This window comes from Thamnophis sirtalis, unplaced genomic scaffold (genome assembly GCF_051295495.1).
Source record: "Thamnophis sirtalis isolate CommonGarterSnake01/CBP01778 unplaced genomic scaffold, rThaSir2_p1.2 scaffold_5, whole genome shotgun sequence".
Lineage (NCBI taxonomy): Eukaryota > Metazoa > Chordata > Lepidosauria > Squamata > Natricidae > Thamnophis > Thamnophis sirtalis.
In genome coordinates, this window is record NW_028261385.1 from 33,845,185 (window position 1) to 33,860,645 (window position 15,461).

The 15,461-nt window shown below is 35.0% G+C and overlaps 1 protein-coding gene across 3 annotated transcripts in view; it reads right to left on the reverse strand.

The window, feature by feature from the left end:
- Positions 1–15,461, reverse strand: part of TENT2 (terminal nucleotidyltransferase 2) — a 37,600-nt gene that overhangs the window by 18,547 nt on the left and 3,592 nt on the right. For all 3 annotated transcript variants that reach the window (XM_014060772.2, XM_014060774.2, XM_014060773.2), the window contains exons 2-10: positions 14,388–14,549; positions 13,308–13,424; positions 10,048–10,297; positions 9,231–9,345; positions 9,047–9,138; positions 7,556–7,622; positions 6,267–6,336; positions 2,263–2,339; positions 1,086–1,214 (exon numbers count right to left, since the gene is read on the reverse strand). In XM_014060772.2, the coding sequence (XP_013916247.2) occupies positions 1,086–1,214; positions 2,263–2,339; positions 6,267–6,336; positions 7,556–7,622; positions 9,047–9,138; positions 9,231–9,345; positions 10,048–10,297; positions 13,308–13,424; positions 14,388–14,512 (1,042 nt within the window). In that variant the 5' untranslated portion in view covers positions 14,513–14,549. The remainder of the gene's footprint in view (positions 1–1,085; positions 1,215–2,262; positions 2,340–6,266; positions 6,337–7,555; positions 7,623–9,046; positions 9,139–9,230; positions 9,346–10,047; positions 10,298–13,307; positions 13,425–14,387; positions 14,550–15,461) is intronic.

A 15,461-nucleotide genomic window follows, 5' to 3' on the forward strand; every position in this document is an offset into this window, starting at 1 on the left:
AAGAGTTTTCCCATTGACCTGAACTTCTTCCCCATCATGAAGTCTCGATATCTTCAAAAGGCAAATGTGCACTGGATAATAGGAATGTGAGGAATAGGCCCAAGGCCTGCAGGGATCAGCAGTGAGGGATCAGGGAAGGGAAGGCAGGGGCGCTACAGTGTTTCTGTGGTCAATTGTGAGAGTGACTGCAGATTGCAGCAACGGTAACTCCAAAAGTAGCTTTTGTTAAAATTTGGATTTGGATTTGTTAAAATTTCGAACAGCTGTTAAGTCACCATTCATATCTCGAGGACTATTTGTATATTATAGACTATTATAATGTATAGTTAATTATAATAACTTATCACATTATAATATCTAAGAGAAGTTTCTACAGTAATATAAATACAACTTTTAAAAAACAATCCCTGTTTTTATTTCCCTAATGCCTAATTATAATTATCATAGCTATAAAACACAACTACAAACAGAATCTGAAAATGATTAGCATAATTTTATCTTGTCCTTTTTCCAATGAGCTCAGAATCTGTGTACATATATTTCTCTTGAAATAATTTACACATCAGATCAAGCTTTTCTTGTTTGAAATAAAAGTTTAATGGTGGTTATACTGTATATCCTCATCCATTCAGTTTTTGTTTATCATAGAATTCCTGATAAAGCTTGAAACAGAAACTACGATAATTTATGGCAGCAATTGCTTTTTAAATATTCAAATTCATTTAAAATACAGAGTCAGTTAGAAGAATGTTAAAATAGTTAATGTTAACTATTAATATTTAGCAATTAATATTAATGTTAACAGCTAATAAAACAATGTTAGTGACTGATTTTTTAAATTTGTTCTCTACTGTATTTAAGAAACAGCAAGAAATCTAAGTGATTATATTACAGACTGTTTCAGTATTTTTCATAAATATGCATGTTTCTCAGAGAACACTTCCATGCATCAAAAAACATGGCAGAAGTGAAAGAAGCAAAAACAAATATTTTACCTAGAGACCTTGCTAGCAGTTTCCTAACAACTGATTCTAAGAACATTTGACAAATGTTGAAAATGTCTGAAAAGTTCAGCAAGTACTTACTTTGTAAATAGTGCAAAACCATCAACACAAGACTATAGCTGTTTAAAGTGCCTCGGCTGGCATCATTTATACCATGAAAGCTTGCCCATTTCTTTACAACCAGCGCTAATGGACGTACTCGGTTCTCAACTATAAACAAGAAATACAATTTTGACAGGCAGAACACTTACATGGTTATTCAATGAAAATGGCTATAAACAGTTTAATTCAAGACTGACCTCTCAACTAGAGCACATATTCATCTATCATTATTAGGGTTATGGATGCTAACAGATATTTTGCTTTTAAAATAGTTTTGCCATTCTTTATTACACTAGAAGCTCTTCCTATCTATTCTGTCTACCATTTTCATAATTTCACCTCTAAATACTTTTTCTTAATTAAAGTGTTGTGTGTTGTTTGTTGTTGTTCAGTTACTAAGTCACACGCGACACATCACAACCTCATGGACTGTAATATGCCAAACACCCCTCCCCGCCATCCTCCATTGTCTTCCTGAGATTGCCCAAACTCATCCCCATCTCATCTTGTCATCCCCTTCTCCTTTTGTATCCTGTCATCCCCTTCTCCTTTCCAAATATTGGGGTCTTTTCCAATGAGTCCTCTCTTTTCATTTGATGACCAAAGCATTGGAACTTCTTAACTAAAGCCATCCCCTAATACTATTTAAACTTGGGGACTATGAGCATTTTGGGACAAAAAGAATCTGTTACATTAACTGCTACATAGTTTACCAGTGCTATTCTAGTCCTTACAATAATTCATTTAGCAACTGTTTAATTACAGTGGTAATGAAAAAAGTGGCTTACAGGTCTCACACTTATGACTGCCACAGTGTCCTGCAATCACACTATCAAAATTTGGGCACTTGGTAATTGCCAGCTTCCAGGGGTCATGTGATCACCATTTGTGAACTTCTCAGGGGAGTTCCAACAAGCAAAGTCAATGGGAGATGATTTACTAAACGGATGGTTGTAAGTTTGAGGACTACCTATATTAGAATTCTGACATGTTCTTTACAACCATCATCACGTTTGCTTGGTTTTTCAGTACAATGGTTTCTCCCAAGTTTGCATGTATGGCCCCAAATTCTAAGGTACCGAGTATCCTCAGTTTTCAAAGGAAGTAAGGATTCCAAAAGGAACCCAATCCATGATACAATAAGTAAACTACTTACTGAATGCATAGGTTCTCAGAAGGAATGTATTTCTTATTCCTGCAACATTGTTTACATTCAAGTCAAAATCCATACAGCTAGAAGAAAAAACAAATTCAATTTGCACCAGTACTTTATACAAACAAATCCAAATTATGTTACCTTAAAAACATGGATGGGAAAAACCTCTTTTTCAGGCTAAATAATTCTCTGTAGTAGAATAACTATACCTAGAGATAGTCTTTTCAATATTTGGCGTCCCTAAAACCCTCCAATTATTTGGCTTCGTTCCCTGACCTGCCTATTTGGAATTGGGCAACAACCTCCATATACTTATTAGGATGATAAATGTCCCACTTCACTAGGAATGAAGCTTTCTTTCAAGCATTTGACGAGGGATGCTCCCATGGTGGAAAAAGGATAGTATTGGAAAGCCTGGGATTCCAAAGGCCAATCACAAAAAATCAGAATTTTGTCCATTTAAGTGTATCTCTGCATTCTCTTTTTGGTTAATGTATTTTATTATGTACACAATCATAATGGAAAAAATTATATCATGAAGTCCTCTATTCATGTCCAGTTGCAAAACGCTGTATTTTAGGCATTGAAGTGAGTGCCTATTTCGTAAGCATGTGGGGTCTATAGTAAAATTAGCAAATGTTCATGGCAGCTTACCTTAGTCACTATTTGCTCTGCCTATGAATTCTAGACTGCACAATTGGACCATCAATACTGAGTGGTAAACAAAATGCACTTGGCTTTTGCTCAAAAGCATTGCTGTTTTAAATGTGCTACTGCTGACACCAGGCAACAATTAAGTGTTGCTTCTTAGAAAGCCATTTATTTAAGCAGACACATCATTTATCAAGCTCTTGGGGAAAACAGATTCTAATGAATTGTTGAAGAGTTTGAACAACTGAATATAATTAAAATGAGTGCAATGCATTGATTGTAGTTGCTAATCAAACCTTTGAAAAATAGCAAGTTATAAGAAAGGTACAAAATCTGCTAGTGAGACAATCAGGAAATCCTGACAAACTCTGGCGTAGCAAAAATGCTCAAAAACAAACAAGTCATGGTACTGTTCTGCTGATAATTTGGCCAAGCCTGTAAACTCCTGGGCAATGGCAGGGAAAATATTTAATTGGTAAGTCGATCAGACACAGACATACTAGGGAATAGGTGGGATAGTGCAACCTCTTCCTTATTCACACAAGCGGTGGTTTTAAAAGCAGCCAGGACTCACAAAATACAAATATATGTTATTTGAATATTGATAATAGAAGGCTATATACCAATTCTTTGCTCTCTGAAACTGGACTGGTGATCCTTCAAGTAATTTCCTATAGTCCCATATCAATACTCCACTGCCCAAAAGACCAAGGCGCTGACCGCCACATACTGAGTGATAGATAAGAGTAGCATAACAGCAATGGTCTCTGGGCTTGTCTCAGGGACTGACTGACCAAGTTACTCAATTTAGGGTGTGCCAGGTTTTTCAGCTTTCAATTCCCAAATAATAGGGGTGCTCAAAAGTTGTGACATGCCTTGAGGATTGGAAAGATATTTTGGTTACTTTAATATAATTTAGATTTGCTTGGTAATTGCAAGCTTGATATTAACTGCATAAATATCATAACTTTTTAACATTTTATTTGCTTCATTTCCCAGGTTCAGCTGTCTTTCTCTTTTTGTTAAATGCTATTTTGTCTGAGAGTGTTAATACGGCTGGCCTCGTTTCCTGTGAGTATGGTAAGTGATCTGTAATGGTTTCTAAAACAAGAACAAGACTGGGAACATTCACTCACATGAGCCACCTAATTGGGACTGCCAGGGACTTGTTGCCACCTGAACGCCAACACTATGACATTCTCAACATGGCCTACTGTTAAGAGAACAAAGTAGTTATGATGCTTGAAACTACCCAGCAGTCAATCTTGCAAGAGATATATATCAAAAAATGCTTAAAAAGTGGAACAAATGAATAGTTCTTTTGTGACCTGTTGTAAATTCACAAGTGATAATCTTGAACAAGATCTAAGAGAGCTGGGATCAAGCCAAATATCTCTCTTAGTAGAGGAAAGCTAGATGTCAAAGAGACTTTCACTGTGAAACTTGACAAACTGACATCCTCAACTGCAAGTATCAAATTGTTCTGTGTGCCAATTTCAGCTGCCTTGCTGGCTGCAAAAAAGCAGCTCACATTAACTGTACCTGCCCTAAGAAGATGAAGATACTGTCAACTTCTAAAGCATTGCCATGACTATTATCAGGTTGGCATTCGAAGAAGGATTCCATGCATACCTTCGTCCAGAGTTGGATCTCATATTTCTACAACCTAGTTCGTGAATATGATCTATGACGCATGACAGAAAGGAGGATAGAGGAGCAAAGTACAAACGCAATTAAGAGAAAGCCAGTTTAGGCTCCACAGAAGTCCATGCCAAGATGTTAGTCCTAATAAATGAATGGGTTTTTATTTAACTTTGTCTCGAGGCTTGTAAATTAATTAGGTCAGCTCTTGGGAACTTCACAGATACTACTGAAGGAACTTGCTTTTGTTAAAGATCAAAGAGACAAGATTGTGTCTTTTGGCTTGCACCAGACTGGTTTGCAGATGTGTCCGAGCAGAAACAACTAGGCAAAGGCAAAAACGGCAAGATGATGAGAGACAAAGGCTTGCTAAATATAAGCAGAGAAGTATTCCAGACATTTTGATACCGACAAATGAAGTACCGTATTTTTCGGAGTATAAAACACACCTTTTCCCCCCTAAAAGAGGGTGAAAATTTGGGTGCGTCTTATACACTGAATGTAGCCCCACCCACCCACCGCCCCCCACCCTCTGCCTCTCAGCAATTAACTTCTTTGCAGCAAACGGGGAAATGGGGCTTCGGAGGCTGCAATAGGCTATAGCAATCCCTGTAGCCTGAAACAGCTGATGATCTGAAATTGAAAGTGAAACTTCTTGTTGGGAGAAGGAGGCAAATTGCTGGGAGGCAGAGGCAGATTTTTTTTTCTTGTGTTAATCAGGCTGTTTGCTGCAAGGAGGTAAGTCAATAACTATAAATGCCTATAGAATGTTATTAGACTTATTTTTTAAAGACTGCTTTATTATTGTTCTAGGCAGCTTAACAAAATCAAGCTTTTTTAAATAAATACTTGATCTGAAGTGGTCCAGTGCTATTGTATCTTCTTTTAAATAACAGAGAATAACTATCCTTCCAGAAAGCACATCAATTTTAACAGCATCTATACAAGTGTAGTTATCTGCAAATGTGACGAGTTCCCCATTTATTTCCTCATCCAAATCATTGATGAAGAAGTTGAAGACTTCTTCTGGATCTAAAACAGAGCCTTGGGGTACTCCACTGCATACTTCCCTCCATGTTTTTTATGTATGTGCTAGAAAAAAAACACCTTTAATCAATGCCAGAGCATCCACTCTGTTGGAGCTGATTGACTAGTCTGAAGATGTAGATGAGCCACCTCTGCCGTACAAATTGAGTACAGTGGAAATAAAGAAGTTCATCAATGAACTAATGCAAGTACCACAGTGGCCCTGTCATGCCCAATCAATAGATGTGTGAAACAGGTCACAGAGGCAACAAGCAGAGTATATACAGAAACTATCTGTATAGGAGTGTATTTCTGGGCATGACACTGGGCTAGTGAGAGTTAGTACAATTTAAAATGCCACACGTTCCCCATTTTTTCTTTTGAATTCTGTTAAAACAGTAAATGGAACTAGCTTTATTGTTTGGACTGGGTCAGCCATTGCAACTTCAGCCACTTCTCTACTAATAAAAACATGCAGAGAGACAAAATATCAGAAAAAAAAGAATCTGAAATAATGGAATAATGCTATTCACCATAACATTTGCAACTGATTGTCATCATTACTATAGCAATGAAGAAACAAATGACAGATTGATAAGAAAACTCTAAGAAACATGTCCCATACTAGTAAGCCCACCCTGTCTAAATGAATATATGAAAAAATAATGGTAATTGCAGTTACTTGCCTGACTTTATCCCTGAACTTTACTATTGGCACTTTTGCTCGGATCAGTTGAGGTCTCTCAATGTAGCTTGCTGTAAAGAAAATGAAAAACTCCTGTAACGTCTAATATAAATGTTATTTTGCAGCAGGAAATTTATCAGAACATATTTCCTATACAGTTTCATGTTGCTCAGATGTAATTAAATAAATAGATAAAATTTAATTAGTGATTTTATTGCATAGAACTTCTTAGGCCATGCTGCATCATTTCTGGCAGGGTTTTTATTCAATTTGTAGAGATTTTCTATATGAATGGATGACCCCCTTTCTGCTTGGATTATGTGCCATCAAATCATTGAATCTCAGTGACCACATAGATATTTTCCATGAGTGACTTTCAAGAGGAAACTTGAAATTATATTCTGTTGCTAGACCTTTGTATTTTTAGGTATTGTAGGTTGCTGCTATTGTATTTTACTGACTACGAGGTTCTTAACTTAATCTTTATTGTAACTGCTATAATTGTATGTTTTTTATTATCAAAGAATATATGATTGAAGCAACATAGAAATATCAATAAACAGCAAATTGGATTGCATTATTCAGAAGTGCTTCAGGCTATCCATCCACCATCCATCCATCTATCTAATTTAGAAACTGCCAATTCCCTCACAAAGGAACTCTGTACAATCTACAAATAGTGTGTGTGTGCGTGTGTGTGTGTACAAAAATAACTTCATGACAGCTCAGTGCATTATTGCTATTCATAAAAACATGATCTTGTACAGTATTCTTCCTTAACAGTCAGTGTAAATACATGTTGTTTTAATGATTAAATTCATTAAGACAGCATCACCTTCTCTCTCGAACTGACATAAAAAATAGATCATCTGTCTTAATAAACAGAATTTTTTTTTTGATGACCTTATTTATGCAAGGTCCAGAACACTTCCCTGGGATTATATCCGAAATGTGCAGTTTGAGTTTGAAATTTCATTTATTAAAACACCAGAAACATAACATCCCATCTTAATAGTTTACTTTGGTTGTAAGGCATTATATCCTACTTCCTTAGAGCATAATATTGTACTTTCCTAGAAATATAACAGAAATCTTCATCAAAAACTTGTTTTTGAAATTTTCTAAAATGGTAAGACATGCTACTAACAAGAAATGCACACACAAATGAAATACATTTCAAATCCAAATAAAGGTCACTAACTCAAGAATGCATTAAGTGCATATCTCTGTTAGTGAAAACTATAAACAAATTAACAATATTCATTTCACTAAACAAGGTCTAGAACTTACAAAGCTTCCTACAGAAGTGTTTTTGGAGTACACTGAGTATGTGTCTTGCTTCAGTCTTCTGATTCATCTGAAATAAATTAATGTTTTAATGATGTTTTAATAACGTTTGAAAATGGAGGTATTTAGACATGTAAATCTTCAAATGGAAACATTTCATCAAATGAATGCATGAAGTGAAAAAGAAAAGGAGTAAACCCAGAAGATGAAAGCACTTTGTTCATTATAGAATAGCAGGAACAAGCTCAAAGATCCAAGTCTTAGAACAGCCCATGTGCTAAAGCTCAACCACTATACCAGGGGTTATTCTTCTACGGTATCATGTAAAGTCCCAAGGAAATTTAGAACAATGGACAATCAATACATTTAGAATTCCAGACAGAGTTAGATTGAGTTTAAAACACACATGTACACAGGGACAGACACACAAAATAATTGCATTTATCAAAATGTAGTAGCCTGTAAAAGAGAGTCATTAAAGAAAGGTAATTTTTGCCACATTCTATTGTATTGGGATAATAGCAATTGTTTGGATCAATAGTAAATAGAGAATAGGGCTCAATTCTTTCTGATCTCTTTTACAAATATCCAAGCTTTTCCTTTTGTTAATAATAGTATCCATGTCTCCCTAAAAATAAGTCTAATGATTATATAAATCATTTAAGTGGTATTTCACTGTCCCCCCTCCCAAATTTGCTTCAAGCTATTTGTCACACTCGCACACTATTTCAAAAATCCAAACAACAAAACAGACAAATGGAATTAAATCAGAACCAGTAGTTAGGCAGTATTTCTTAGCATATAAGCTGAACCCTCTCTATGATGCGTATTTGCATAATTATTGTTTCAAAAGTCACTTATTAATGGCTTTTACTACTGATGTGAATGCCTTCTAAAAATGTTATTAAAACTAATGTAGCATGTAATGCACCAAACCACCCTTTTAACTTAAAGTGATTTCTTTCAAAGTATCTGGTGGGGTTTTATTTGCAATTTTTGCAAGGACACAGCTTCTTTAAAATTGCAGAGCTCACCCCACTAATTGTCTTATTTTTGTTACAGGAAAAAAAACCCATGAAGGATGTGTCCTGCTTGTGATCTTAAAAAAATTGTGGCTGCAGTAAGGCAGTTCTCTATTTTTCTTAGATGGAAAAGTATTTCCATCATGTAAACAAGAACATTTATACAAATCATACAAGCATGGCCATGGAGAATTCTTATACTGTATATCCAACAGAGATGGGGTAATATATTACATCATATTATACTATATTAACATTGCTTACATTTTTCTATTTCTTGCCCAAAGTGTTACTTGGAAATCATTAGAATACTTATTTGAACAAATAGCTATTTTCAATGAATACTTTGCACAAGCTCAACCTACGCCTTGATAAATTTGATTTTTTAGAAACTAGTTTTACTTGTTCTTCTATGTTTATCTCCCTTTCAGTACTCTTTGTTTTAAAAATATGGATATTTATATTTACTTACTGGCTCCTCTTTAACCACTAGGCACAAATCACCATCACTGCTACGAGTACCAAATCCATTCAGTGAAGATCCAACCAAAAAGAGTCTACTATCTGTAAGACAAAAATAATTTAAAAAATATGTTCTTCTTTGAAAGAACTCAAATACCAAAAGTATTGACTAATAAATATACAGGATTGCATACTTGGAAAGATCTGCTGAATTTCCCTTTGGAGTTGAGTACGGCAAAGCTCTTTTTTGTTCAAGTCGTAGGTTTGTTGTTGACATGCTTGAAATAACTCCAGTACTTGCTGACTTAACTTTATGTATAAAAAACAAAACTTACATTTAATATATAAATATTAGTCCAGTCTTTTAAGCCTTATTGAATGTAGACCACTTTTTTAGGATAAAAAATCATCAATCCTACATTGCTCTTCATCTGGTTCATACTAGATCTGTCTTGCAAATAACAAATTATCTAGATCCTAATGAGCAAGATTAATTATTTCAGGTCTATGAAGTTAAGCAGCACATCAATCACAAGACCAAGAAACATTTATTCTTGGAAGTTGGAGACAATCAAAAACAAATTGGGTTTTATTCTAATGAACACTGATTTTAGATAACCTGGTAGCTTTATCTTTAAAATGGTTGCTATACAGCAATAAGCAGTGGAAAACCTTTGTTATTATAATAGTTCTTAGCCTGGATGTCAAGATTAATGCAGCACGAAACAGCCTCCTTCCACTCACTTTGATTAGGATTGGAGGCAGTGGGAAAAAGACTTATTTAGGAATATGGTGTGATTTTTTTATTTTTTTTTATTTTAACATTTCCAATTTAAAGAAAATGTTGAATCTTTATCTACATTTTCTCTTCTACATCTGTAGAAACTCCAGGAATGTGGAGTTTCTATAAACTGATTCCTAATTGTAGAAGTGCATTAAGCCAACCTGAGACTTTGCGCCTTTATAACACTTATTTTGTAATATTATAAACAATATTCTTTTCAATCTTACCTTATCTTTGGCTACAGGAAGTGTAGCTTCTATAGCATTATTAAAGGAAGGTTCTTGTAAAGGTGGCACACATCCTGTTAAATCTGAGATGTAATGTGTTTGAAATAATGGCGAAGAAATTGATTCAGGAAATGAATATCTATGATCTTCTATTAAAGGCACCAATTGGTTAGCTGAAGTTAATTCACGATGAGGTGAATGAAATCGCTGACGCTTTACTTCATAAGGAACATCCTCTTCTTTCAACCTCCTAAAAACATAAAAGATTTGATTATTCCAGTTTTCCATTTAAAATAAACAACAAAAACCTCAATTGTAAATTAAGGTGAATATTCCAAAACTGTGCATTATGCTTTATAAGGATGTGCCAAATTCTTTTAAACAGGGAACCCAACTGTGCCCCATGGAAAAGTGCTTGATTAAATACAAGTTTTGAAACTGAAAGTTTAATCCGATGAAGACCATCTTACACAAACCATACTGTTTTTGAAGTACTCCCTATCCAAAAGAATAAGTTCACATCTTACAAAGTGCACTTTAGTGAGAAGTTGTGTCCAATGTGCACCCAGTGATAAGGGTGATAAGAAAGATAGGAGAGATAGAAAAACTTACCACAACAGCCATTCAAAATGTAGAAAGTGTCTGTGTAGGTTTAGATTGTACAGACAGTAAAATGTTTGATCTGGGCAAAAAAGAATCTCTATTTCATTTCACAATATTTATATATGAAAGCAACAATTGTCTATTACAAAACATCTTGCTTTCAGCAGCCTCAATAAGCTTGATATGATTTTATTATTTTTAGACTACAATATTCACAATAAACAACACACTTGTTTAATACTAATCAAGCAAGTGTGTTGTTAATTATGAATGCTGTGATCTGAAAATAAAGATTCACACACTTTTAATTACTGAAATACTGACAAAAGTTCCTGCCACTCATACAGGATATCTTGCCATTATTTTTTAATCAAGGCAGTAGTTGCTGCATACAAGATAAATTTTATGCCCATAAAAAAGATTTCAATGGGTGCTTCTCTTTGCAAAAAAGCTTTTACAAAAGCTTTTTGATGTGACTCTGGGAGACAAAGCAGTAGCCCACAAACAAATCATATTAATCATTAGGTCTCTAGTGAGATTGCAAGGATTACTTATCAGAAAAAGTGAAAATGCACCAATGTTACATAAAAGGAGTACTCCCCTGAAAATAGATAATCAGTAATTTAAGGTGATATTTAGTGAAACTTCAGAACAAGAATATTATGGACCATATCTATTTAGTAGCGGATAAAAATGCTAGTACTCTACAATCCCTGATACAAAGCAAAGGAGAACAGATATGCAGACAAGTGAATTTTTAGGCATTTGGCTTTCTTGGCATTGAAATGGCCATTTAAAAGCAAAACAAATCCTTGAAAAAATATTCTGGATACCTATCTCACTGTTGTAATAATCAAATCATTCAGTTACTTAATAAGCTGAATGCCATGTATATGTAGTTGATAATGCAACTACACAAGCATTTGAGAAGCATAACAATACTTTTAAAACACTGCATCCATGCTTATACAAGCAAAACATTTATTTCAATTAGCTACATTTTGAATACAAGTTGATAGTCTAAACCAAAGTTTTCTTTTCTTTTGATTAAAGTATCAGGTTCAGATACAAACTTCATTTTAACCTACGTTATGTAATATTTCCATTGGCTATTACCATCATCCAGATTACACAAAAATATAGGCTGATCATGCAAGTATTATAATTTGAAGCTTACTGTTAGCTCAGTAATGCATTTTTAAAAACCCACAAACATATACGGATTCCTCTGATACAGTTTGGATTATGTATTTCATTTCCCACAGCACGTTAAGTGATGAACCACTTTTGATTTGTGGCTCTGAGAAGCTGATACTCTTTTCCTGACATTTTTGATATTGATAGTAGAAAGACAAAGAAACACAAAATATGTAGCCATTTAAAAATATTACAGATGGAGGCATGTACCAATGTGAAAATCTCCAAACTTTGAATATGAGAGACCTCCATTATCTAGTGAGGTAATCACCAAGTTAAAATAAAGCAGACTTGGAATTAGTGTTTGTTTTTCTAAAAAGGGAAGGTCTTTCTATGTGGAGATAGCTTCTGAGCCATTAAAACTTTCTCACAAATGAAGTGGAAGAAAATTTAATCAATTTACCACCACTCTTCCCTACAACTAACTCAGATTCCCTATGTGCTTTGAATATCCAAGAACACATTGTGAGGATGCAAGTTCTAAGGCTGTGATGGCGAACCTGTGGCACGCAGTGCCCTGTCTGTGGGTCTCTTCAGCTCTGCCACACATGCACACGGACGTCCCACCGGCCAGCTGGTCTTCTGGTCTCTGCTGCGCATGCACAGGGGCAGGACAAATGCATAGGGGTGGGGCGCATGCACAGGGACCACACACATATTGCATTTGGGGGTTGGGGGCACGCATTCACACACACTTTGGGCACTCAGTCTGGAAAAGGTTAGCCACCACTGTTCTAAGGAATGCAGGGGAAGAAAAAAATTCTCACAGCAGAATCATTCTGAATAAAACTCCATTCATGCTGGATCTAGTCCAGTAATATCATGTCTAAGTCCCAGCATGCACTGAGCCTCTAAACTTTTTAAAACTTTTTTCTGAACTCTTTTTAGCTGAGTACTGGAGAATTAAGAAAATTTCCATTGCTACTTGTATTCAAACATTTTAAAACTTAGGATAGGAACAGAACAAAGCTAGAACTAAATTTGGTTTCATTTCAAAGTAACTAATATTTAATGTTTCCCTTTTATTGCATTTAAAATTATAATTCAGTGGGAATTTTTGGAAAAGGTTGGAATGGGTTGCTCCCAATTTTTGGAGATGGTGAAATTCTGGAGTTTCAGGTTGTTCATCTTTAATATGGTATCACATGAAATGTGAAATGTGTGGCTCATCTTATGATACCTGCTAGTTTCAAACTTACTGGGCAATATTAATTATTTGTTCATTTCATATGATACCTGCTATTGTTAATCTAAACCGGAAACTAAAATTGTCAAACTCATCACTGCGCAGCACATTTTCATACATTAAGCTGTTGATTTGATTTCCAAATGGGATCTATACAAACAATACAAATACAAAAACGTAAGTTAAAAGCAAGTACAGAACAAGCCATTGGTTCCACAGTTTCTATAAATATAATAAAATAATTATTCCTATCACGTTTATAGATTTTACTTACTTTCTGCGCCGGAATAACATAGGTGTAGGTGATCCATGCGATGGATTATCATTTTGGCAGGCAAAGTGTGGTGGTGAAATAGGAGGGATGGTTGAAAGACTACCATTCACGAGAGTTCTAAGGATATTAAAGTGTGATATTATTGCTTATGAAACTCACCAAGGTCTTAAAACCAGAATAGTATTAAGGTTGTTCTGAAAATTTGTTACTTAATTTTATTATGCTTCTAAATCTTTGGTCCATTTATTTCATGCTTTTTTTCTTGTTCTTTTGCTTTTTCATTTTCTTTTTCCATTATAGGTAGCCCTCAGCTTATGACCAGGTGGTTATTGATCATTTACATTTACAGTGGCCAGGTGTTTTACAGCCCATGAAGCACTCCCTGCTGGTAATTATGGTCACGCCACCCCCCGACTTGGCCACATGACTTCAAGTATGGCATTTGGCAACTAGTCACATTTATGACAGATTGTGGTATTGCATAGTCATGTAACCATGATTCACAAAAAAATTTGCCAGCAAAATAATACTCATTTAAATATATTTGCACTTACAACTGCAATGTTCACTTAATGGCCACTGCAAAAAAGGGATCATAAAATTCAATTCAATTCAATTCAATTTATTAGATTTATAGGCTGCCCAATCCCAGAGGACTCTGGGTGGCTTAATCACTTCCAGTCACGTGGATATCTCGACTTAACAACCCTAGTGACTTATGACCGGATTTCCCTACTTGTAAAATGTCTTCCAAACAGACAGAATGGCATTATTTACACACACACACTCAGTGTGTGATTCTTTTATAAAACACAAATATCTACCCTAGAATTACAAATATTAACTATTTTATAAAAGAATCATAAACTGTTTAAACTTCTTATACAACTTTGCCTTATAATGCAGTCTTATAATACACACAAACACACACACACACACACACACACACACACACACACACATGAGACTACTTCTCTGGAATGATTTGCATTTTCAACATTTCAAGATTTGTTACCCCACATGATTTGTTCTGAAAATCTATGTCTGATAAACTTCATATTAAAATAATACCAAACTTACGTTCTCTGAAGTGGCTGATGAAAGACAACTGGAGGTACGTTTACTGGAAGATTAATGAAGAGATTATATCGTTGGTGTTCTAGTGGAAAAGGTGGACGACTCAAAGTGGAAGAATTTGGGAACATGCTCTTCTGTGCTATAAACGAACATGTATTCTTCTACCTATATAAATTTTAAATGAAAGTGAAGTAAAAAAACCCACCTATTTACAATTACTATAAACTAATATGATTTTTGACAAATATATTCTCAAAATATTTACATTAATATTTACCAATAAAAATACTTTTATTAACATGTTTGGCATTGTAATATTGTATTATACAGATATAACATGTATTGTATTTTGTAATAGCTGTATTAATATTGAAATACTTTTTGTATTATATTTGTATGTAGTCAAAGCAGATCCCTTTTTTTGCACAATCCCTTCAATAAGCTGCATTTCTACTATTCCATTCCATTTAAAATACAATACAATACAATAGCCGAGCTGGAAGGGACCTTGGAAGTCTTCTAGTCCAACCCCCTGCCTAGGCAGGAAACACTACACCGTTTCAGACAAATGGCTATCCAACATCTTCTTAAAGACTTCCAGTGTTGGGGCATTCACAACTTCTGGAGGCAAGCTGTTCCACTGATTAATTGTTCTGTCAGGAAATTTCTCCTCATTTCTAATTTGCTCCTCTCCTTGATTAGTTTCCACCCATTGCTTTTTGTCCTACCCTCAGGTGTTTTGGAGAATAGTTTTACTCCCTCTTCTTTTTGGCAACCCTTGAGATATTGGAACACTGCTATCCTTCTTTTCACTAAATTAGACATACCCAGTTCCTGCAACCGTTCTTCATGTTTTAGTTTCCAGTCTCCTAATCATCTTTGTTGCTCTTCTCTGCACTCCTTCTAGAATCTCCACATCTTTTCTATATCGTGGCGACCAAAACTGAATGCAGTATTCCAAGTATGGCCTTACCAAGGCATTATAAAGTGGTATTAACACTTCATGTGATCTTGATTCCATCCCTGTTTATGTAGCCTAGAACTGTGTTGGCTTTTTTGGCAGCTGCTGCACACTGC